Source organism: Convolutriloba macropyga, chromosome 2 (genome assembly GCF_964194025.1).
Source record: "Convolutriloba macropyga chromosome 2, txConMacr16.3, whole genome shotgun sequence".
Lineage (NCBI taxonomy): Eukaryota > Metazoa > Xenacoelomorpha > Acoela > Convolutidae > Convolutriloba > Convolutriloba macropyga.
The window spans coordinates 33,123,987-33,150,274 of record NC_134469.1 but is presented as its reverse complement, the minus strand read 5'-3'; the positions used below and the strand labels follow the sequence as shown (position 1 = coordinate 33,150,274).

The window sequence follows — 26,288 nt, the reverse complement described above, 5'->3', positions numbered from 1 at the left end:
AGTTGAGTGTAGCTTTTCTATTGACTTTGAAGACGGAACTACCGAAGATGGTCAATCATGAGAAGTCTATGAAGGTAAAGCTAGTGGTTTATTGAACATAAATGCTAACAGACATTGTCTGCAAGAACAAGATGACCACCTAGGAGAAATATTACAACTACTAATACTAGAAACGAAAACAAGACATGATTGATTATGTGGCGAAATTGTAAAATCTTATTACAAATGTAATCAATGCAAATTATTACCCAAGAACAACTAGTTAACTTTGTTTTTAATCATGGTAATTAAGAAAACGAAATACATAAACCAAAAAAATTGGCTAATGATGTAATTAGTCTACAACTAACAAAATTTGAAAAAGAATGAACTATACCATTGTACAAAGTTCAAATTGGTCAGCTGATGTAATTGATAAGTCGTCTTTAAGTAAAAATAATTATAGAATCATATCAACAGTTATAGGTATTTTTACCGAATAGGTCTGGGCTATACTTTTAGGGAATAAAACAGGTATGTATTGGAATAATGAATAGCAAATTGGATGCAAAAAGTATAAGGCGATGGTGGAACACCAGAAATATATTAGTTGATAGATGTTGTGAGTTTTATAACAAAACATTAAAACTTTAATCGAAGAAAATAATATTGACCAATAATCAAAGTAGAGTGATATAAACGCTCTATTTAAAAAAACTGTAACATATAGTTAACAAATCAATGTTTATTAACGGCGATGGTAATTGTGCAAGCTTGCTGATTGATGCAATAATAACATATCATAGTAATTTACAATCTAAAAAAATTTCAAATACTAAAGTACAAAATCTTCCTAAAAAATTCGATATATAACTAGCAATTTCAACAAAAAAAAATTTAAACAAAAGAAAATTGTTGAATATTTAGGAAAAACAGACAATTCTAATATCTTTTCAAACAGCTTACCTTCAAAATGGAATCGAGAATTATTTAAAGTTTTTAAAGTTCATAGAAATGTTGACAAAGACACACATCCACCAACATTTATAATGGAAGATATTAATGGAGAATTAATGGAAGGCAAATATTATGACCAGGAGTTCTCAAAATCTAATTGCATCTTTGAATTTTAAAAAAAGTTTTAGATTCGCTTAATATAGACCTCTGTTCACAAGTAAGCACAGCTTACTTTGTTTGATATAAAAGGCAAGAAACAGATCAATCAGAAAAAGCAACAAAAAGTTAAAAAACAACAAACTATCTAATAACAAGTAAAGCACAACAACTATTCTTTGAAGATATTCAATGTTTTGATATGAAAAATATTTGTTTTGTTGAAATAATTTAGATTCAATTTTGATATTGAAGTTGATAAAGTATATTGTGATAAAAACTTATCAAAATCTAACAATCAAATGAAAATAATAATTGAAACATCAATGAACTAAAAAAAGAAGAATTTAAAGAAATTACAAAAAACACAATTTGTCTGCAGAACAGATTCCCGGATCTACTCAAATATTGAATTAAAGATGAAACAACTGATCACAATTCTCGTAACTTAAATAATTTATCCACATTAGAGTTTTATAACAAAACATTGAAATTTTCTATTTGAAGATCATATTATTGACAAATAGTCAACATGCAGTGATCTAATACCTTTTTTTACAGAAGTATTTTTTAAATATAGTTAAAAATCCAATGGTTGTTAATGGCAAAAGTAATCGGACAATTTGCTGAATGATGCAATAATAACATATAATAACAGCAATAATAATAATAGCAATAATAATAATAATAATAATAATAATAATAATAATAATAATAATAAAAATAATAATAATATTAATAATAATAATAATAATAATAAAAATAATAATAATAATAATAATAATAATAATGATAATAACAATAATAATAATAATAATAATAATATTAATAATAATAATAATATTAATAATAATAATAATAATAATAATAATAATAATAATAATAATAAAATTAATAATAATAATATTAATAATAACAATAATAATAAACATAACCAACTAACGTAAGGCGAATTGCTCTCAAACGACCGGCGAGCGGTTGGCTTCGTCAGTAGCTAGCCACGGTTTATTGAACCCAGCGCTAGCTTGATTCGACTCTTCAACTTTTAGTTTTCTTGCTTTGTTAGCAAACAAATCAAATAGAAAACAATTAAAAAGTTTGCAAATTATTGCAAAATTTGAAAAAGCTTCCAGATTTCGCAGTGAAAATTTTGTAGATGTTCACAACTATTTTTTCCTTCCTGAATTATGTCAAGTAACCCATCTGCAAGACTTGAAAAACTTCATTGGCCAGTAATGAAAGTTAAACACAGAAAAGGACAAAAACACTCAAAAATTTTGAAAACAATCACAATTTTTAACTAAATCTTGCTAGAATTCAAGACATTAAAATCTTCAAAACCATTTCATTGTCTCAAGAGACCATCCAGCATCACTATTTCAAGCTTTAACTAGTTTTACTGGCTCAAAAACATACATAAACTTGGACAATTTTTCGAAAAGTTAAAATTATTTTTATCAAAAAAGTGCTAGAGCTGGAGTCATTAAAATATTGATAAAAATTCCATGTATCTAGAAACTATGCGACAGCTTTTCAAGAAGCCTTGGAGGAGGTCCCTAGGACACTGATGCCGGAAAAAATGATAAAAGAATAAAAAAGACTAAACAAAAACTTGAAAAATTGCAAATAATTTTAAAAATTGCTGATCTTAAAATCTTGAAAACCCTCCGTTACATCCAGAAGCTATGCAGTAACCTCAGCTCAAACTCTAGAGGAGGTTATGTGGCCATTGAGGATGGAGAAACCAAGAAATTGACAAAAAAATTTCAAAAAACTAAAAAATAAGGAAATGCAAAAAAAACTGCTAAAATTTGTGATAAAAGTTGTAACTAATCCATGGCCAACAAACATTCTTCAGTAACTCATTATCAAACCCTAACGGAGATTTTTTGTTGGGCCGAAAAACTTGAAAAAATGACAATAATGACAAATAAACTTATAATAGCGATAATAAACTGACAATAAATGTTAAAAAAAAATTTAAAAATCGCAAATTTTATTTAAAAAAAGCTGAAATTCGTGGTGTTGAAATCTGGAAAAACAATTCATTACATTTAGAAAGTATGCAGTAGCTACCTTTGATCCCTAGAGGAGGTTTCTCGAGTCTTGAGGCTGGAGAAAACTAAAAACCAACAAAAACTTGAAAAAAATGCAAATTTTATCAAAATAAATTGATAAAATTTGTCAAATTAAAAAATTGAAAGCTATTCCATGCCAAACAAATTGATTCAGTAACTTATTATCAAACCCTTAAGGACGTTTTCTGGCCCCTGCATCGGGAAAGAAGTATATAAATAGAAATAAATGTCAAAAATTTTGAAAAAAATTCACGTTTTGTCATAAAAAAGCTGCAATTCGGGTTGTTAAAATGTTGAAACCATTACACTACCCCTCGAAACTATGCAGTAACGTAATATAAAACCGTAGAGGAGGTTTCTTGACACCTAGGGTTGAAAAAACACAAAAAATGACAAAAATTTTCAAAAAACTTTAAAAAATTTGTGAAAATTAGTATAAAATGGCGTGTTTTTAGTGATTGATTGTTTGTCAGAAGCCGCGGGAGGCGGGTGGGTGGGGGGGTTTGGGCAACAGTGGGCTGGGGGGCAACAGCGCGTTGAGGGGGGTGAGGGCAATAGGGGGGGGTCAACAGTGGGGGTGTCGTCAACCTCTAAGAACCGCCCTTCACAACCTAAGAATAAGTCTCCAAAACAGTTTGAGCTGAAAGGCTCTAAGAGCAGTTAATGCCCGCTGGGCGCCACCTGTTTATCCCGTTTTTGAGGATGAAAATTCAAAAGCGTCAGACGAAAAATCGGTCAAGCGAAAAATCGCATAAAAAAAGACCGACAGGACTAATATAATTGCTACAAACTTCGTTTGAGAGCAATTAATAATAACAATAATAATAATAATAATAATAATAATAATAATAATAATAAGAAAAATAATAATAGCAATAATAGTAATAATAACAATTATAATATTAATAATAATAATAATAATAATAATAAAAATAATAATAATAATAATAATAATATTAATAATAATAATTACAATAATAATAATAATAATAATAATATTAACAACAATAATAATAATAATAATAATAATAATAATAGTAATAATAATAATAGCAATAATGTTGGCCACTAATAGTCGTTAAACTCAGAAAAGGACAAAATTATTCAAAAAATCTTCAAAACCATTTCATTGTCTCAAGATACTATCCAGTATCCCTCTTCCCAGCTTTAAATGAGCGTCACTGGCTCATGAAGATCCTTAAACTTGGAACATGTTAACAATTTTCCAAAAATTTGAAAATTAAATTTTATCAAAAAGGTGCTAAGAGCTTGAGTCTTTAAAACATTGATAACCATTCCATCAATTCTAGAAACTTTGCGACCGCTTATTAGCAAGCTTTGAGGAGGTCCTTATGACCCTGGTGCCGGAAAAAAATGATTCAAAATAAAAAAAAGTCTCAAAAACTTGAAAAGTTGCAAAAATTTTTAAAAATGGCTGATATTAAAATCTTGAAAAACATTCCATTCCATCTAGGAGCTATGAAGTAACCTATTATCAAACCCTAGAGGAGGTTATGTGGCTTTTGAGGCTGGAGAAACCTAAAAACCGACAAAACTTTTAAAAAACTTGAAAAAAAAGTTTTTTCAAAAAAATTGATAAAATTTGTCATATTAAAAAATTGAAAGCTAATTCATAGCAAATTCATTTTTTAGTAACTTTTTATCAATCCCCTAAGGACATTTTCTGGCCCCTGCGTCTTAAAAGACGCGGATAATGAAAAATAAATGTCCAAAAAAATCAAAAAATTTGAACGTTTTGTCTAGAAGATGCTAAAATTTGTGATGTTAAAATCATGAGAAACATTCCATTACATTTAGAAAATATATGCTAACCTACTGCCAAACCCTAGATGAGGTTTCACGGCTCTGGAGGCTGGAGAATCCTACAAACCGACAAAAAATATTGATAAATATTGTCATAATAAAAAAATGAAAGCTAGCCGGAGCAAATGCATTTTTTTCAGTAACTTTATATCAAACTTTTAAGGACGTTTTCTGGCCCCTGCGTCAAAAAAGACGCGGATAATGAAAATTCAATGTCCAAAAAATTGAAAAAATTTGAACGATTTGTCAAAAATTGCTAAAATTTGTGATGTTAAAAATGTTAAAACCATTCCACTACTACTAGAAACTATGCAGTAAGCTCTTATAAAACCCTAGAGGAGGTTCCCTGACATCTAGGGCTGAAAATCTTCAAAAAATGACAAAAATTATCAAAAAGCTTGAAAAAAATTGAGTTTTTAGCGACTGGTTGTTCGTCAGTAGCCACGGGGGCGGGGGATGGGGGGATGAGTGGTGCGCCGGGGGGCTGATGGGGAGGGAGGGGGCATCAGTTGGGAGGGGAGACAACAGCATGGTGGGGGGCGGTGGGGGCAATAGTGGGGGAGTCAACAGTGGGGTTGTCTTCAATCTCTAAGAACCGCCCTTCACACCATAAGTATAAGTCTCCAAAACAATTTGAGCTGAAGCAGAGCTAAAAGTCTCTAAGAGCACTTTATGCCCACTGGGCGCAAGCTGTTTATCGCGATTTTGAGGGCGGAAAGTCAAAAGAGTCTGACGAAAAATCAGTCAAGCGAAAAATTGCATAAAAAGAACGACAGGACTAATATAATTGCTACAAACTTCGTTTGAGAGCAATTAAAAATACTAATTTTAATAATAATAAAAATAATACTAAAAACAATAATAATAATAATATTAATAATCATATTAATAATAATAATAATAAATATATTAATAATAAAAATAATAATAAAAATAATAATACCAAAAATAATAATAATAATAATAATAATAATATTATTATTAATAATAATAATAATAATAATAATAATAATAATAATAATAATAATAATAATAGTAATAATAATAATAATAATAATAATAATAATAATAATAATAATATAAAAATAATAATAATATTACAAAATTAACATACAGTCAACAATTAAAACGTCAATTACTGAAGTATGAAACAATCCTGAAAAAATTAGATATATAACTAGTAATTTTAACAAATTTAAAATCTTAAAAAATTTGATTATGTTAGAAAGTCAGAAATAACGTACTATTTTTCCAAAAATTTTACAGTCAAATTGGAATTGAGAATTATTTATATTCGATAAAGGTTCAAAGATACAATTACCAACATTTAAAACGGAAGATATTAATGGTGAAATAATGGAAGAGAAATATTATGAACAGGAGTTTTGAAATCTAGCGCAACATTGAAGTAAGTAGTAAAGTTTTAGAATCGCCTAACATAGACCTTTGGTCATAGGTAATCTGAATTTGTTTGATATAAACGACAAGAAGCAGATCAATTAGAAGAAGCAACAAGTAATTACGAAAATAACAAACAGCCTAACAACAATTAAAGCACAGCAACTATTCTAAGAAGATATTAAAAGTTTTGATATGAAAAATAGTTATTTTATGAAAAAATTTGGATACAACTCTTGTTATAAAAGATAATTTTTACAAAGAATAAGGAGATACTTGTTTATCGACATCTAACAATCAAATCAATATAATAATTGGAAACATCAATGGAAAAAAAGAAGAATTTAGAGAAATTACAAAAAACACAATTCATCTGCGAAACAGGTTCCCGGATCTACTTAAATATTCAATTAAAGAGGAAACAACTGATCACAATCCTCGTAACTCAAATAATTTACGCTAATTAGAGTTTTATAACAAAATATTGAAATTTTCTACTTGAAGATCATAATATTGACAAATACTCTACATACAGTGAACTAAAAGCTGTATTCAAAAGAATATGGTTACATATACTTAACCAACCAATGTTTTTTATTTGCGATGGTAATTGGGCAAGCTTGCTGAATGATGGAGTAATAATATATAAAAATATTATACAATCAGCGATAAAAATGTCAATAATTGAAGTATCAAACAATTCTAAAAAAATAGGAAAATAACTAATATTTTTTAAAAAACATTAAAAAATTTAAAGTTGGTGATTACGTAAGAATGGCAGAAAAACGTAATATAGTTTCAAATATTTTACAATCAAATTGAAATCGAGAATTATTTAAAGTTCACAAAGTTTTATTGACATAACCAACAACATTTGAAATGGAAGATATTAATGGAGAAATATTATGAACAGGAGTTGTTAGAACTTAGTGCAAATTTCAATTAAACTAAAAAAATTAGAATCAGCTCTGGTCATAAGTATACAAAGTTGAACATTTTTGTTTGATATAATTGATATAATCGATATAATCGACAAGAAACATATCAACCAGAAAAAGCAACAAGTAATTACAAAACCAACAAACAGCCTAACAACAATTAAAGCACAGCATCTATTCCATACAGACATTGAAAGTTTTGATATGAAAAATAACTAATTGATAAAAAGTTTAGATGCAACTTTTGATATTAAATATAGTTCTTGAATAATGTGATAATAACTTATCAACATCTAACAATAAAAACAATGTAATAATAAGAAATATCAATGGACTGAAAAAGTAGATTTTGAGAAAAAAAACAGCACACTATTCATCCGCAAAACAAGTTCTCGGATCTAATCAATTATTCAATTATAATGATCAAATTTCTAGTAACTCAAATAATTTACCCACATTAGTTCTAAAAACAACTTAAACTGAAAATAGTTACTATTCGGTTCGGTTATTGTTGATTATTTTCAAATTGCAAATGATGTTGCCTTCAAAACTATAACCAAAAATACTGCATTAAAACATTAACCTGATAATAATAATAAGCTTAATTAAACAATTACTTATAAAAAATTAGGGGATTATTGTGTTGATATATAGAGATGGTTGAGAAATGTACATAAAACAACAGTGAAATCTAATATAAAATACATCATTTCAATAATACTCGAAAATAATTTAGTTGATAGCAAAAAAATAATCTAGACTAAAGATGCATAATGATCCCAATCCATAGGACATAACAAAAGAAATAGAATTTTTTTAGTAATGAAAAGACAAAAACAACAGAACCACTCATTAAAGAAACAGAACGTAGGCGTTGTCTTAATGTCTCAAACGTAATTGAATCAAAAACAAATGAGAAAGTCGTAGCCAACAATCTGTTCAATAACAATTTTATTTTTATAAAAAGTATTAGAAATTTTTATGTAAATGAAACATTGAATTTTTGTAAAAAAAGTAAATGAAAAAATACTATACTGTCATTGCTGAGGTAACAAAAATTGTATTATCATAAGTAGTCACTACATCCACCGCATCAGTTGCATTAACAGATATAAGTTTATGATTTGTGATAGCAACTGCGTTTTCTACAGCAACAGTATTTAGTTCACTTTCAAAACCTATTAATACTAAAAAAGAAATAAAACTATAAAGAAACCTAAGTACATTCCAAATAGACCGTTCAGTCAAAAATTTAATCATCAAAGTAATAAATCTATTAATGAGAGTGCAATAGATAACAGTGAACATAATTATTTAGTTTAGGTTTATGGAGAAAATAGGAAAAAAAGAAACCAAATCAAATGTTCTCTAAACCATTTTTTTTGATATTTTGCATCAAAATATTTTTTAGTAATAATAATAATAATTTTGCATTCAGTAAAACATAATTAAAATCATAAATAACATTAAAATTACAATTAAAATAAATGGTGAAATTAACGTTAAGTCTGAAACTAAAACTAAAACTAAAATAAAGAAAATGGTATTAAATTTAGCGTTTAAATTTTGGAATTGAAAATATTTGGATTTCACACTATTATCAAATTCAGATTCTTATAATCATAATAATAATTATTATTACTCTTTTAGTTCTTAAATATAAAATTTTACCTTTCTGTACAAACTTTTTGTCACCAGTTGTAGCAAGCTTAATTAAAATAAAGAGTTGATAGTATACGTTTTGGATTTCCAGTTCCTGTGGCTGTACCAACTTCAATTGCTATTTCTGAAGCTCTTACTGAATTATTACCACATTTCTTTCCATAATAAACTGTATTATTAACTAATATTTTAAGCAAACCTTTGATCATTCAGTTTCTATTGTAACATCACAAAGAGTCATAGATTTTTTTTATTCAGTAAAAGTACCTTTTAACATTTTTTCCTTCGATACTTATAACTCAATAGCACCACTATATTGTTTATCAGCAAGACAATATGATTTATTCTTAAACTTTTCCCGAACACTCATTTTAAATATAAAATTATTGGAGTGTCAGAAAAATAATGTTTTTGTTTGTAGGACTAAACCACGAACAAAGAAACATAACTGACTAAACGTCGGAAGAATTGCTCTCGAACGACTAGTAGGAGCTCTAATCAATTGCAGCCTGCTTCAGTCGGGGGGGGGCTAAATGGGACTAAGAGGTTGAATAGTAGGCTTCAAATAACCACATTGGAGGTTAACATATAAAACGATTAGGATTTAAAGTGAAAAATGGCACCATTTTCGGCGCACTTTTCAATTTATATTTGGTATTAAATTGCTGCCAATCGAATTTCAGCTGCTTGAAATTATGATTGAGAGAAAATTTTTGATCACGCGAAACGCAAAATAGCAGGGCGTAAAAGTCAGTCGAAATGCAAGGGCGTAATAGTCAGTCGAAACGTCAAAACGGTCAAGCAACGATTTTGCATAAAAAAGACACACACGTTTACAAAAATTGCTATGAACTTCGTTCAAGAGCAATTAAAAACTGTAAAAGGTTACGAAAACTTAGATTATCCCTAGAGAATAAACATAGCCGGCAGATTGCCGGAAAATAGCCGCTATAGACGCTTGTGGCCTTCCATGAGTTGAAACAGCTAAAGAAATAAGATAGATAGATCGACCAGGAGTCCTTTAATAGACCACTAGACTTTTTAGGTTAGATTTGGACTATCAATTTTATGACACACAGGTCTATAAGAAGAGCTTTTTCAAAATTGGGATCTTTTCTGTTTGTGCCCCTCCCCCCAGTACGTTACGCGCCCCCCCGTTACAGAGCACGTGCCATTACATAGTAAATTACTATGTAAAAATATTGCACGTGCGTTTGGGGGTGCAAATAATATGCGCCCACTAAGCTGGGGGGGGCACAAACGGAAAAGATCCCAAAATTGATATTCGAAATCAAAAACTCAAAGACTAATATTCAAGAAGTAGGGCATATAAGTTTTCAACTACTTAGATGCACACTATTGATTTTTAATTAAAATGTTCGTAAAATTTAAAATTTCATAAGTGAGTTCAGAAGTCATTTTTTCGAGTGAGGTAAGTCACGCAATTGACCTAAAAGCAGAAATGACGTCACGTACACAAATTTTAATTGCAAAGGAATAGAAGTCACTGAAGTCAATTCCAAGAATTCAATTCCAAGAAGTCAGGTCGGAAGAATCATCGATGGAGACGACGAATTAAAAAAACAAAGCAGAACAAGTCCTAAAAAACAACAAGTCCTAACTCGAAATTGACCAAAAAATTTAAAAAAGAAGTCAACTGCAATTTATAAGGAAATGTTGCTGAAAATTGTGAAATAAAAACCTTCAGAATTATTTCTGTGTCTCTAGAGGCTATCCAGTAACCCAATTCCAAGCTTTAAAAACTCATTGGCTCGTAGATCGATAGGAAATATTTTTTAGAAATTTCAAACTTCAAAAAATAAAAATTGGATCTATTAAAATGTTGAAAGCCATTCAATAGATCCCTAGCAACTATTTAGTAACCTACTATCAAACCCTGGACGAGGCTACCCAGCTACTGAGGCAAGAAAAAATAAATAAAATAAATGCTTAAAAGAACATGAAAAAAAACTGCAAATTCTATCAAAAAACTTCTAAAAGTCGAAAGGTTAAATTGTTGAAAACAAATCCATTGAAACTAAAAACTATGCTGTAACTTTTTATCACAACGTGAAATAGGTTTTCTTGCACTTGAGAACGGACGAATATCAAAAACTGACAAAAAACTTTAGGAAACCTTAAAAAATTGCAGATTTTATCCAAAAAATGCCAAAATTCGAGACATTAAAATGGTTAAAACCATTCCATTGTTACTAAAAGCTATGCAGTGTCCTATAAGCAAACTTTAAAGGAGATTACCTGGTCCCTGAAGGTGGAAAAACCGATAAAAAGATGAAAATTTTCAAAAACAAAAAAAAATGGGAATTTTGTCAAAAAAATTTCTAAAATTTGTGATATTCAAAAGTTGAAACCTATTCTATGGCAACTAAAAATTTTTGAGTAACTTGTTATTCAAACCCTAATGAGGTTTTCTTGCCCCTGGGACCCAAACAGCTTGAATAATGACAATAAATGTCAAAAAATATGAAAGAAATTGCAAGTTTTGTCAAAAAATGCTAATATTCATGATGGCAGAAAAATGAAAACCATCCATTATCACTAAAAACTATGCAGTAATCTATCTTCAAACCCTTTATCAAACCTTAGAGGAGGTTTCTTGACACCTAGGGCTAAAAAAAACTCAAAAAATGACAAATATTTTCAAAAAACCTGAAACAAATTGCAAAAATTATTACCATTTTGTGTGTTTGTGTTTGTAGTACTAGAACATATTGCTCATAAAATGGTCGTAACAGGCAATTTTGTTTCACAAAAGGCCTTCATCAACTTCTAAAAACTTCAACTTAAGACTAATCAAACAAAAAACTCAAAAAAAATCACAAAAATTATGAAAAATTGCACCATTTTTAGCCCGGAAACTCCTAAAAATGACCCTTTAACCTTAAATTAAGGCCATCCCAGTAGCTGCACCACTACAAGCACTTGAATGACTACTAAAGCCCACATAGTGCCTCTAATGAAACTTGCCCGCTGGGCGTTACCTGTTTATCCCGTTTTGAAAGATCAAAGTCATTGAAAAATGTGTTAACACATCTTAAAAAAAACATAGCCGGAACAATTCCGGAAACAACTCAAAGTGAAAATCCGTTTAAACGCCATCCAACTTCTCATCAAACAAAACGTGCCCTCACTAATTTATGATTATCTTGAAACAAAGTCATGAAACAAAAAAGTAAAAGCAATAAAATCAAATCTGTTAAAATATGATACAAAATCCGATCAAATTTTGTTATAAATTGAGATCCCAAAAAACGATCTCCGCCAAAATAACTTCATCAAACCAACTACTACTTACAAAAACCACTTATGTGAATTTTGAAAAAAAAATATTTTAGACTAAATTATGAAAAAAAACTCTTAAAAACAACTTTCACTGAAAAACTGGAAAAAGTTACTAATTTTTTTTAATATTTCAAAAAACATATAAATGCAAAGAAAAATTCCCTTCAGCCAATAGGGTATTCAGATGCTCGCAAAACAATAGGCAAGTCATAATAGGCAAAGAAACTTAGCTTAAAACAGAAAAAAACGAGAAATTCTTACCCACAAAACTGTAACCAATTGTTATCATAATATTGCTCAAGTAGAAGGGGTTTCTTCAATACCCATTTGAGCCAGTAAAACTGCAGCACGTGAACAAAATGCTGCACGTAAATGCTGCACGTGAACAAAAAAATTTCGCTCGCTTAGAGAAAATTTTTTCACACATCAATTTCTCGCTCTCTCAATAACAGCGGTATGAACAAAAACTATTCTCTTTTCACTCCGCTCTTCACTTTTGTTCAGCACCAAAATCACTCCAAAATTTTTCACGCGTTTCATTTCCCGCTTCAAAAATCACTCCAATAAAATTGATTAAAAAAAGGACTTCTCCAATACTACTCTTCGAGTCGTAAAAAACAGCGCACCAATACAATTCAAATTCTTTGAATTGTAAAAAAACTACGATGTCCCCAATAATAGCCCCTATCGCTTCGCGGCTATTAAAAAGGACTTGATATTATTTGTGCTAAACGTTTTGTTAAAAATGTTGAAACAAATGAGAGTATTATTTTACTATTTCTATGATTCAACTAGAGAGAGAGAGAGAGAGAGAGAGAGAGAGAGAGAGATTTGCTAATTACGGGAGTGTTCTAAATTGATGAGTTCCATCTGCCCCGGCAGACTGAGAAGGATCCTGTACTGTGAGACTAGGCTTAGTGTGCTTCTGTGTGGATTCCAGTACTGATGACCTCTGTCACATGAAAGAAATATCATCCATAGGAAATATCAACTAACCAATTATCTGTTTAATAATCAGACGGTGTGTTGGGTTCTTCCACAACGAATTTTCTTATGCTGCACCAAGTATTACGACGAGCCCGATTTCAGCATCAATTTGGAGTCGAGATTTACAGTACCCGGGTCGCCGCTTCCTTGGTTCCATACAAGGATCATATACGATGTCATACAAATCATAACGTATTTCCTAGTACGATACTTGTATGGAACCAAGGGAATCATATATGATCCTTGCGTGAAACCGAGGAAATCATATATGATTCTTGCATGAATCCTAGAAAATTATATATGATTCTTGAATGAAATCCGGGAAAGCATTAATGATCCTTATGGGAAATCAAGGATTTAAATCACGAATAACCTCTCACATTACCTCAAAAAATATGGAAAAGCAAATTATGTAGAAATATAAGAGCCAGAAAACACATGGTTATTGTATGAAAACCAGGAAATCATATATGATCCTTGTATGAAATTGAAGAAATCATATATGATCCTTGTAAGAAATCAAAGATATCATATGACCTTGTATGATTACCGGGAAAAATGGAACTCAGGAACTCATCGTTTGGGTGACTCTGGTGTGTTTTTTTACTAAAACAGCGTTATACCTGTTACGATTGGAGTTGTTAACTCATTTACACCTAATTTTTTAAAGTGAAACTTGCATGATTACCGGGAAATCATACAAATCATATATGACCTTGTATGATTACCGGGAAAAATGAAACTCAGGAACTCATCGTTTGGGTGACTCTGGTGTGTTTTTTTTTTACTAAAACAGCGTTATACCTGTTACGATTGGAGTTGTTAACTCATTTACACCTAATTTTTTAAAGTGAAACTTGCATGATTACCGGGAAATCATAGAAATCATATATGACCTTGTATGATTACCGGGAAAAATGAATCTCAAGAACTCATCGTTGGGTTAGTCTGGTGTATATTTACCGAATGAGCGTTATAGCTGTTACGATTAGAGCGGTTTACAACTATTTTGTTTTTTTGTATGAAACTTGTGTGATTACGGGGAAATCATACAAATCATATATGACCTTGTATGATTACCGGGGATCATATATGACCTTTGTACGAAATCAGAGAAAGTTGTATGATGGGCAACCCGGGTAGCGTAAAAGTTTTGGGTTGAACAAAAGTCCATCCGTACCTAACATTCAGGCATCTTCAAAACTACCCTAGTTCAAAACTAATGCCAAAATTGCAAACATTTGCAAATTTTTGCTCAACATTGCCAAACTTGTAAATTTCTGCAAATTAACTCTTCACAAGGTCAAATTTGTAAAATTTTGCAAAATAGCGTTAGGTTTGCAAACATTTGCAAACGATTGGAAGAGTTCGTTTCGGTCAAGCTCTGCTTAATTTAGCAACGTGGGTTTTTCCTAACCATATTTCGAAGAGTTTCACTACTGAGTTTCTTTGAATGTTGTTGCGGGCAGCTGTCGACAAAATTTGATTTAAGGTTTTTTTCATAGGCAATATCAATCGAGCATGGTCTTTTCATACTCATCGAGACCTGAATAAAGAAGCAATTGCTTCAATGAATTTCTATCAAATTTATTTCAGCTTCATGAATGGACTGGAGTATACTATTTGAATACACAATTAAGAGCAAACATTGCCTTGATGGGAAGTTATGCTATAGATAGTCTTATTTACAACATTTGGGTCACTGTGTTTACCCTGAACTTGAGGTTCTCAGTGGCGAGCCCCAAAGAGAGTTTCTCGATGACTTGCATCTCCTCCTTGTCTTGTCTCACATTGTCAGGAGTCACCACTGGGAACGCATTGTGGTAGCTCTTGTCTCCCAGCAATGCTATCACATGCTCAACCGTGCTGTGGGGTAGTACACACAAAAGCCTCGAGGACATGATGTCCTTCGCCTCCAAACTAAAGGAAACAGAAACTTAAACCAATACACTGTAAATCGCTCTGTATCTAATAATGAAGAAAATATAGCCCCTTGTTGAACCCACAGAACGGCGTTATCCAGGTTGAGGTCCTCGTTCAAACATACCAGGCAGATTGCCGGAAAATAGCCGCCGTTGATTCCAATAAGCATGATTGGGATTGAAAGAATAGATATTGAAAAAAAAAGATTTTTGTACGAAAACATTTTTTAAGTCCAATTTATTTTGATGGCATTTCGTAGTTGAACATACCTCTGTTTCTTAGAGAGAGGCTACAGGGGCTACTATCAATACCAATAAGCATTAGAGAGAGGTAACTAATACTTATAGGAACGACGTTCAAATAGCGGGCATCTAAAATTGGGCTTTATGGGTTTATCCCGTTTCTATTACTGACTTCAATTTTTATACTGACTCTGTTCATTTTGAATTGCTTTGCTGAGCAACTGATGTCCAAAATCACTTTTACCAGAATGAAAGAAGAAGGAAACTAGACTAGAGAAGTCAAAAAGATTTCACGCAAAATGTTGAAAAAGCGGCAAAATGAGGTACATTTTTTATTCGACAAAGTAAAAAAAAATGGGAGCGCTATAATAGCCGGCTGAGAAGATGAGGGCGGCTATTAAAAATTCTTATGAAAATACCTATCCAGACCATTTGTGCCTACCCAGGCAGACCAAAAAGGCCTATGGTCTAGACTTCGCCTCGTTCAAATTTTTGGTGCATTAATGTGCTCGTTCAAAAACGCTTATGAAAAGACCCTTCCAGAACAAAATGCGATATGATACAGACTTTGGCTCGTTCGATTTATGAAAAGACTCAGAAATACCAAAAATATCAACCGCGTATTTTTTGAACACACCGTACCTCCTGTGTGCGTTCGAAAATGGTCTGCGTCATAAACGAGGACAAACGAAAACCTCGAACTGGGTAGAGTTGCAACTGTTAAAAATAATTTAAAAAAATTGATGAAAGCCTAACTTTTCTATGAGTGTCAAAAGTGTTATAATTTTGTCTCCTGTTTCAATAGATTAGATAAACATGGTGAATTAAGCCTTTAAATTGGCGAGCAATAAGCCTAATACTAATACAAATTAGCTACTCTAAAAAAATCCAATGCACAAAGTCTTTGAACAAAAAATCTTAGTGCCCGGGTTACCCGCTTTTTGACGTTGAACAGACGTATTTAAAGTTGGTGGACAAAATCAGATTTTTATTTGGTTGAAACGTTGAGTGAGACCAGTCAGAAATCTTATGTGAAAGTCGTGACTTTTGTAAAACAAAAATGGTACTGAGAACATGAAACGAATTGAGAAAACATAGAAGTCCTGAAGAACAACAAAATTTTCAATTACCAGACAAAAAAACTAGACCTTCAGTTGAGCACAAGCTTATTAAGAAAAAAAAAGAAGAATAAAATCTCAAAAAAAAAGAAATAACAAAATTATTGCATGACATGTCCTGAAATACAATCCAAAGAATTGAATAGAAAACTGAGAACTAAAATACCGACGAGCAGATCAATTGAAAAATCCCTGCCCAAAAAACAAAACCTCAAAAGCTGAGAACCTAAACTAATCAAACAAACTAAACAAAACAAAAATCATCGCTATAGCTCTTGAAGTTTGTACCCTGAAAGCCAAAATGATACAATTCAATTTCCTCACTAACTTACGCATAAGCCTTGAAAGAGATTTATTTGCCACTAAAGGTAGATAATCTAGAGAAATATGACAAATGCTTAAAAAACTGAAAGGTGCAAAATTGTAAACCATCTGCAAGGTTCAGTAAACTTCAAAAAGTTTTGTTATCCGGTAAAGACCGTTAAACTCAGAAAATTTCATAAAATTTTAAGAAATTGCAAATTTGAACAAAACCTTGCTAAAGTTCTTGATATTGATATCTTCAAAAACCATTTAATTGTCCACCCACAGAAACTGTCTCTATTTCAAGCCTTAAACATTTTCACTGGCTCATAAAGATCGATAAACTTGGAACATGATAAAAGTTTTCAGAAAATTTGAAATTTTTTAAAACCTCTATCAAAAAATTGCGAAGACGCGTGTCTTTAGCAAATTGATCACCATTCTATTACCTCTAGAAACTATCCAAGACTTTCATGACCCCATGAAATTTTCTCATCATAACTGCTTTTGCTGCTTGCATACTTATAGACTAGTATGGTTCTAAGAGAGCTTGAGTTATAACTGTCTATCCCGTTTTCGAAGTCGAAGAACCAAAAGAGTCAGACCAAGGGTCTGTTAAGCAAAAAACCGCATTATAAAAAAACACATGATTAAAGTAACTGCTACACACTTATTTGATTATGCTTAATAACCACGAAAAGAAGTACATGAAATTAATGAACAAACTTGATTCAGCTAGAAAATTATTTGACGGTAGAATATCAGAACTGAATCAAAGAGTCATACAAAAAACCTTAACTAACAATATCTGTTTCGCAGCAGTCAGATAAATAAAGGTAAAAAAGGCATTATTCAGTGAGAAACAAACAATTTTCAGTTTTTGCGTGTAGGTATGAGGTGCGTATCTAGCTGGTGCGAGCAGGCGGTTAAGCAGGAGTGTGGAGCGATAGGAAGGAGGAAGCAGGTTTGGTAGATTTGGGGATTATTTGTATTTTTGGTGGAGGCGGAGGGGAATTACGTAGATAGGTAGGGGTGTTCGTAGGTTGGGAGGGTAAGTATTGGGATAGGCAAGTGAGGTTAGCTTGGAGATGCAGCATGGGGGTGGTAGTAGGTGCGGGAGGTGTGTAGGCAAGAGGTAGATTTGTGACGATGGGGTAAATAATAGTGGCTTGTGGGCGGTGGGAGTGTGTAAGTGGTGGAGGTAGTTGGGTTTGGGGGTCATTGTTAATAGGTATTCAAGTGGGAGAGTAGGGACGGTAGCAAGGTGGGGTAAATGGCAAGCAGGTGGGGGAGAAGGAGGTGTCTGTATTTGTAGGTCGTGTTTGGTAGGTGGGAGAGGGTAGATGAACAATATGGGGATGGTATGATAACTGGGTGGATTAGGCGGTGGATAGATAGGGCAAGCATGTAGGTGGGGGATGCAGTTTGCACAGGAAGAAGGTACTGTTGAGAGGAAAACTTATCGAAAGTATCTTTTAACCTTAAAAATTACCAGCAATTCTTAATTACTGGGTGTCGATAAATGAACTACTGTTGAAATTTAATCGTGGAATACAGAAATCACTGTATTCCACTACTCCTCTGGGAGAGTTCCACTGCTCATCTTGGAGTCAGAAAGCTGTAGGATTCTAATAATTTTTTCCTAGTCGCAAAACAGAGTGTATAAATAAATTTTTTTGAGAGGCTGATGGTAGTTATTAAAAACTCTCAACTTGATCTGAACGAGGCTTGGCGACAAGGACTGCTGACCTTTGTTTTTCGTTTTTTGGACTGACGACTGCGGTTCGGCAACAAGAAACATAACCCTCAGATTGCCAAAAAATAGCTGCCATTGATTCCCATAACGCCGATTGAGATAGATTACACTTTGAAAGTACAAACTATTTTGACTGGATTTTGTAGTTAGACAAAGTCCTGTTTTTTATGATGAGAGGATGAAGGGCTATCATCATGGCCTAAAAGCATTAAAGATGTTGCATTAGTGTGATAAGAACAAATTTCAAGAGTGCATATAAAGTTGGGCTTTATGAGTGTATCCCGTTTCTTTTTTGACTTCGTTTTTCGATACTGATTCTCTTCACTTTAGAATACTTTGCTGAGCAACTGCTTTTTAAAAGCACTTTACTCAGAATGACAACAAAAGTCAAGTTACCCTCCTGAAGTCGAAAAGATTTCAAGCAAAATTTTTAAAAAGCTGTGAACTAAGATAAAGTAATAGAAATTTTTATCCGTCGAATTTCAAAAACCTAGCGGGACAATTCCTTACAAAATTGGAAGAATTTTCCTTCACTAAACAAAAAATAGACTTAGATTGGACCACGAATGGATTAGCAAAGCATCAGAACAGAACAACAGATTCAAATCAGATAAAAAATTTAAAAAAAAAGTAGAAATCAATGTAAAAATGCCGCAAGTATATTAAAAAACCACTAGCGGGAAACGAATTTTTGTCCAAACACCGTTTTATCACTCAATTTTGAAATTAGAGCTAAAGAACTTTACGCCCCAAAACCACTTGCTTTTTTGCTCCACTTCCTGTGTCGACGTGACCAAAATCATTACTTCAATTTGATTTCAATAAAAAATTGGAACGCTATAATAGCCGGCTAGGAAGCTGAGGGCGGCTATCAACCACAACTTGAATATGCAAACAAACCTGTTTTTACATAACCAACTTAAGTTGGGCGAACTGCTCTCAAACTATTGTCGAGCAGTTTGCTTCGGTACTAGCCAGTCGGGATTGAGGATAATAGTATAGAGGAGGGGGTGGGGTAAGCGGTGTTGGCGGGACTGTAGAGAGGGGGTGAAGCACCTGGGGTAACAACCAGTATAGAATAGAGAAGTCGAGGCTCTAAAACATAAGTCTGAGACCTGTAGAATATCAATGCTCCTCTTCAGTAGTAAAAAACTGTTTGATACGAATCATCTTTTTCCAGTCATGAAAAAGAGAACATCCAAAAGAAATTCATTGAGAGGAAGATAGCGGTTAATAAATAGACCCAATCTAAACGAGGTTCGGCAACAAAGACTGCTGATTTGTTTTCCGTATTTTTTCTGGACAAGCAATTTGATGTCAGCAACAAGAAAAGCAACTTGAATATGCAAAAAATGTTATTATAACGTAATCAACTTACTTGGGGTCGAACTTCTCTCAAACTGCTGCAGAAAAGAGAAATTTGCAGAAAAGACATCAGGACTAATATAATTACTACAAACTTCATTTGAGAACAATTAAGGACCACACAAAACACTATTTAAAAATTTGTTTACCATTCTTCAAGGAGGATTTCAGCTCATCTTTATTGAGTTGATCAAGTTTCTACAAATTGAGACACTTTGACAAAAGTGAAAATATTGATGATAATTTGTTTTGAAGCAATTGTCACTGGACACTTCCTTCTTCATTTAATTGTGAACTGACCTTTCCATGCCTTCTGGTGCGTCCCACTCTAAGAATGGGATGCCCTTCATCTCATTATGGATGTCATACAGCCCAATGTTGAACAAGTCACCCACAAACTTTGCAGCCTGTAAAAAACAACAATCTCCACACACCTTAGCACACCTTATTTGTCAAATTAGTAAATTAGATATCTAGATTTAGCTATTTGGTCTGTCGACAGCCACATTGATGTTATAATACCATTAACATAAAATATGCAAGCAATCCTATACCATAATTGGGAACATTGCTATATTGTTTATATTGAGTCTAACCAGAAGAGTGACCATGATGGGGAGGCCGTAAGTGATCTCGTTGGTGGTCTCAATTAGAATGACAGTGAGTGAGATGGTCATGCGCACCACCCCACCCACGAAAGCAGCTGAACCAATCAGGGCAAAGGATCCAGGGTAGAGGGTTGTGTTGTAACCCCATCTAAAGAAGCAAGCATAACCGACTAACGGCGGGCGAATTGCTCTCAAACGATCGGCGAGTGGTTGGCTTTGTCAGTAGCTAGCTACGGTTTAGTGAGGCTAGCTTTAGCCTGATTGAAGAGGCTTGAGGTGAGCGCGGGGTGGACGGGGTCTTTAGCTTCACGGGCCCCTTGCGACCTGAAGGATGCGCATGGTTTGGGGGAGGGCGGGGTGAAGTGTGTGTGTGTGTGTGGGGGGGGGGGCTGATGTGGGGGTAGAGGTTGTTGTGGGGGGTTGTTATGGGGGGGGGGGGTGCGGTGGGTCAATTTCTAAGAACCGCCCTTCACACCGCCCTTCACACACTTCGATTGAGAGCAATTAATTAACGAAGATACGAGGCATTGTCTTAGCCAATCCGAAATTCAATCATGCCGGTTCTATCATGTACTTTTAACTCCTAAGAACAAACATACTTTCAAGAAGCTTTCATCGAAGGCAAGTTAATTAAATAATTATTTAGCCTTAAAAACCGATTTTTTAAGAGAACAGAAGATGACCTTAATATATTAGGTGTAGGGGATTCTTAGGGTTCTACGTTTGCAAACAATGAAAGTTCAGCAGACAAAACATTTTCTCTAGTTTGAACGTTTTGCATCAGCATTAAGTGATAATGATTTAACATTACTTTGTGAGGATGTTTCCCCAAATACGTCCATAGACTGCCCCAGTCAGGATACTGGGCACAAAGAGACCAGAGGGGACCAGGATGCCATAAGTCCAGCACGCCACGAAGAAGAATATGACGAAGAATATAACCAGAGTGCGCAGGGAGAACTCGTCTGCGAACAAACATACCATGTATGTATATATATATATATATATATATATATATATATATATATATATATATATATATATATATATATATATCACCCTGTAGGCACGGATACCACCCTGTATCATCCACATTTAGGCACGGATAACAATAGTTAGAAGGCGAGTTTGGCATGTACGGGCCATAAAACCGAAATATTTGTCGCCTGTGAAAATATACTGATTAACACCGTCTAACATTTTGAAACTTGAACATTCAAAAGTTTGTACCTCAAATAACTGCGAAACACAGTTTACAAAAAATTGCTGAAATCTCAAACATCTTCAGAAACATTTCTATTTTCATGTCAAAACAAATATGAGAAATTTTTATGCTGAATAAATCGGCATTTGAGAAACTTCATCAGTGTTCGCAGCAACGATTCATAGGTGAACCATTTTTTATGTATATGCTTTAAAATAGATATGAGCGACGCGTTAACTTCAATAAAAACTGTCACTATATATAAAAGTGTTTTATTTATCTATTATTTAAGACTATGACTATGGCGATATCTAAAAATGGTATATTCTATATCGAATAAAAAATTCGATTTCAAAAATATAATCTCTAACTTACACTCTGATTATATCCAAAAGTATCATCTTTAATATAGATGGTGAATAAAAAGAATCAACAAAATTACTACTACATGTCTATCAGTGGTACTGAAATTTAACGTTCGCGTCCTATTTTTCTTAGAGTGAAAGAAGGTTATTGTATCTGATGAATTATCTCACTTCGACTGATTGATTATATTGTCCTAATATTCATCTTTTGTTTTCAAACTTCAAAGACAAATTTATAAACGACTGAAGATGAGAACCAGAATTCATCTTCACATTATCGTCATTTGTGGTGCTGCGAGAGTAGTGGAAGAAAAGTGCTATTAACACACTTTGTGAATAACTCACTAAATTAGTATAATTTTTTACGACCCCTCCCCTCCCCCCCCCCCCCCCCAAAAAAAAGGACTAACTTTAAATATATCAGACAGAAAAACCCATTAATAGCGTCTACCGATACCAAAACGAAAATTAGTGTAAAAGAATGTGGCTCGCACTTCCCTATGTCTTTTGACGCTTCATGTGGAAAGCGCTTAAATTACTTATGCAGCAACCACACGGCAAATAAATGGCCTAAAATGGAAAACACTTTCAAAGAAATGTGATTAGAATTACGTTCGGCGGTATGGTCGTGTCACAAAATTTTCCATCTTTTTTGAAGTGAAGCGAATTTGGACAAATAGGATGAGCCCACCAAACTTTTATTGGAACTACTTTTAGCAAAGAGAGCACGAAATACAATATTTTGTATTCTAGTACACATTTTCTACATTCCCAATATCACTTTCAAATTTATCTAAATGTGTCATTTATCTAAAATTTATCTAAATTTATCTGAAATGGGTTCTCAAAAGTGAGTAATTTTGCTCGCAAAATGTGGTGCCGGTGGACGCTACTGAAAAAGCACAAAAATTGAGCATGTTCTAAGATCATGAATAATATAAGAAAGAAGGCGCATTACTGAGGTCCTCTAATAACAAAAAACGATCAAAAAACAACAATTTTTGTGAAAATTTCAAGTGAACTATTCTCTTCCACTACTAGCAATAGAAAAGAAAAAACAATTTATTTTTTCTTCCATTAGTGTATAAAACATGGAAACTTCAAATGATAATGAAAACCGATTTCTTAAAAACTGTCATCTTCAATATAGACTGTGACTATAATAAAGGACTATAAATATTCTAAAGTTCTATCCTTTTCTAACATAGACTTTGTGTATAGAATACAAGTACATCCAAAGTTGTTATCTTTATGTAATGCAGACTATTAATACGATTATATCTAATGAAGTAATTTCAATAAAAACTATGACTATATACAAACGTGTTTCATTCATATATTTAAGACTATGACTATGACGATATCTAAAAATGCTATATTCCATATTGAATAAAAAATTCTATTTCAAAAATCTTATCTCTAGCATACACTGTGATTATATCCAAAAGTGTTATCTTTAATATAGATGGTGAATAAAAATAATCGGCAAAATTCCTACTACATGTAAACCAGTGATACTCTGCTGTTAATCCATTAAACCTTCATGAAACATCAGTTTACTGCTATCAAAAGACAAAATTTGTTTTAATTGTTTCTGTGTATGTTTATGTGTAATTGACTGATGTGTCTCAGTGTAGAAAATTGTCTGATGTGGATATCTTGTGTCCATTGAAGAAGAGAGTGACTATTTTTGTATTTGTTTAAGTGTTTGAGTGTACTTTGTACTTGTGTGAGTTTAAGTGTTTTTGTATTTTTGTACTTGTGTGTGTGAGGGGTGCAGATGTGGGTATGTGCGTTTGTTTGTGTGTGTGCGCTTGTGTGTGTGTGTGTGTGTGTGTGTTCCGGTTGTTTGTCTTTGTGTGTCCATTTGTGTTGGCTGGTATGTGTGTTTGTGCGTTTGTGTGTTTGTGTGTTTTCAAGTGCGTGTGTTTGTGTCCGTCTTCATGGTTGTGTGTGTTTGTGCATTGGTGTATTTGTGTCTGTTTGTGTGACTGGATAATTATTTTTGTTTGTTTGTTTGTTTGTACATTCGTGCGCTTGTATATGTGTATCTTTTATGTGACTGTGTGCGTTTGTGTTTGCTTGTTTTTGTGTGTGTGTGTGTGTGTGTGTGTGTGTATGTGTTTCTCTGTGTTTCTGTGGTGTGTGTGTTTGCTTGTGTTATTTTGCGTTTATTTGTGAGTTGAAATTCGTGTTTTTTGTGTATGTGTGTTAAGTGTTTGTGTATGTGGTTGTGTGTGTATGTGGATATGTTTGTGGCAGTACGTGTGTGGTTGTGTTTGTTTGTGTTTGTGTGTTTGCGCAAGTCTTTTTGGGTGTGTGTTAGAGCTTGAGTGTGTGTGTGTGTGTGTTTTTTTGTCTGTTTTTGAGTATTTGTGTGTGTTAACGCGTTTGTGTGTTTTTTGGGGTTGTGTGTTTGTGTGTGTGTAAGTCTGTTTGCGTGCGTGTGTGTTTGTGTGTGTGCGTTTTTTCTGTATGTGTGTGTTTGTGTCTGCATGTACGGTTGTGTATGTTGGTGCGTTGGTGTGTGTCTGAATGTGTATCTTTGTGATTTTGTGCGTTTTTTGTGTGTTTTTCTGTTTATCTGTGTGTTTGTTTGTTAGTAGTGAGTGCGTATAAGCGTAATTGTGATGGTGTTTTGTGTGTCTGTGTGTTTAGGTGTGTTTAAGTGTGTGCGTGCATGTGTGTTTGTTTGTGTTATTGTGCATTTGTGTGTGTGGGTATTTTGTCTTTGTCTGTGGGTGCGCATTTGTTTTTGTGTTTGTATGTGTTTGTGTTTGTATGTGAGTGCGTTTCTTTGTGAGAATTTTTTTGTCTGTGTTTTTGTCTTTTTGTGCGGTTGTACGTTCGTGCACTGGTTTTTGTCTATGTGCGTTTTTGTGTTTGCATGTGTTTCTTTCTGTTTTTGTGCGCTTGTGTCTGTCTGTATTTGTGTTTGTGTGTGTGTGTGTTTGTCTGTGTTTGTGTGGTATGTGAGTGTTTGCTTGTGTAATTGTGCGTTTGCTTGTGTTGGTATTTGTGTATTTGTGTAGGCGTGTGTTCGTTTTTTTTTGTGTATTTGAGTAGTAATAGGGTGAGCAAGGCTCCCCGGGGGTGTGTAGACCCCATGTATTAAGATAGGGTATATGTGTGTTTTTGAGAGCGGGTTTACTCTATTGTATTAAGATAGGGTATAGGCCGCCTACATGCATTAAGATTATGTATATTTCCCATGTATTTTGATTATGATTAGCCGCCGCCACGTATTAAGATTGGGAATAGCCGCCACAACGTTTTAAGATCAGGAATAGCCACCGCAACGTATTAAGATTAGGAATAGTAGTAGTATAGTATGAGCAGATCAGGCCCTATTTTCGGAACCGTCATTAACCTCTCCGCGCAGAGAATTGTACAGGCGGGGAATTGTACAGGCAGCGCGCACGGGAATTGTACAGGCGCGGAATTGTACAGGCAGCGGATAATTCCCTTCGCAGGACAATTCAACATATTTAATGGTATAACCAGCGCAATGTATTAAGATTAGGATTAGCCGCCGCAATGTATCAAGATTAGGTATAGCCGCCGCAATGTATCAAGATTAGGTATAGCCGCCGCTATGTATTAAGATTATTTATAGCCGCCGCAATGTATTAAGATTAGGTATAGCCGCCGCAATGTTTTAAGTTTAGGTATAGCCGCGGCAATGTTTTAAGATTAGTTATAATCGCTAAAAATTGAGAAAATTGACAAAATAAATAAATAAAGATTGAATTATGAAGGTACAAAAAGGCAGACACAGTATAAATCAAGTACATTATGAGTATTTTTAAAAACAACAGAGAGCGCTCACAGTATGAAAAGTAATTAAATAGTTTACAAGTTCAGGGGTACAGTATGAATTCCATCAGATAACACTTTTCGTTTAGGATAAATATATGAGAGTGCTTTCTTTGTTTGTTCATAGGTCGCGACGCAGTGGTTGATTAATTGAAATCTTCTATTTGTGGATGTTAAGTTGATGATTTCTTCCATCACTCGTCGATACTTTTCCAATGGTCCATCTCCGGTCTGTTCCAATGTTCGTTTCGTTAGTCTTTTGCTACTGAATTTGTACTAATCCGATTTGGCATCGTACCAACAATA

The 26,288-nt window shown here is 33.1% G+C and overlaps 1 protein-coding gene across 1 annotated transcript in view; it reads right to left on the bottom strand.

Moving 5' to 3' along the window:
- Positions 1 to 26,288, bottom strand: part of LOC142358614 (H(+)/Cl(-) exchange transporter 6-like) — a 197,616-nt gene that overhangs the window by 96,289 nt on the left and 75,039 nt on the right. The window contains exons 11-15 of the mRNA XM_075410060.1: positions 21,409 to 21,562; positions 20,586 to 20,745; positions 20,290 to 20,396; positions 14,995 to 15,202; positions 13,138 to 13,247 (exon numbers count right to left, since the gene is read on the bottom strand). Coding sequence (XP_075266175.1) covers positions 13,138 to 13,247; positions 14,995 to 15,202; positions 20,290 to 20,396; positions 20,586 to 20,745; positions 21,409 to 21,562 — 739 coding nt within the window. The remainder of the gene's footprint in view (positions 1 to 13,137; positions 13,248 to 14,994; positions 15,203 to 20,289; positions 20,397 to 20,585; positions 20,746 to 21,408; positions 21,563 to 26,288) is intronic.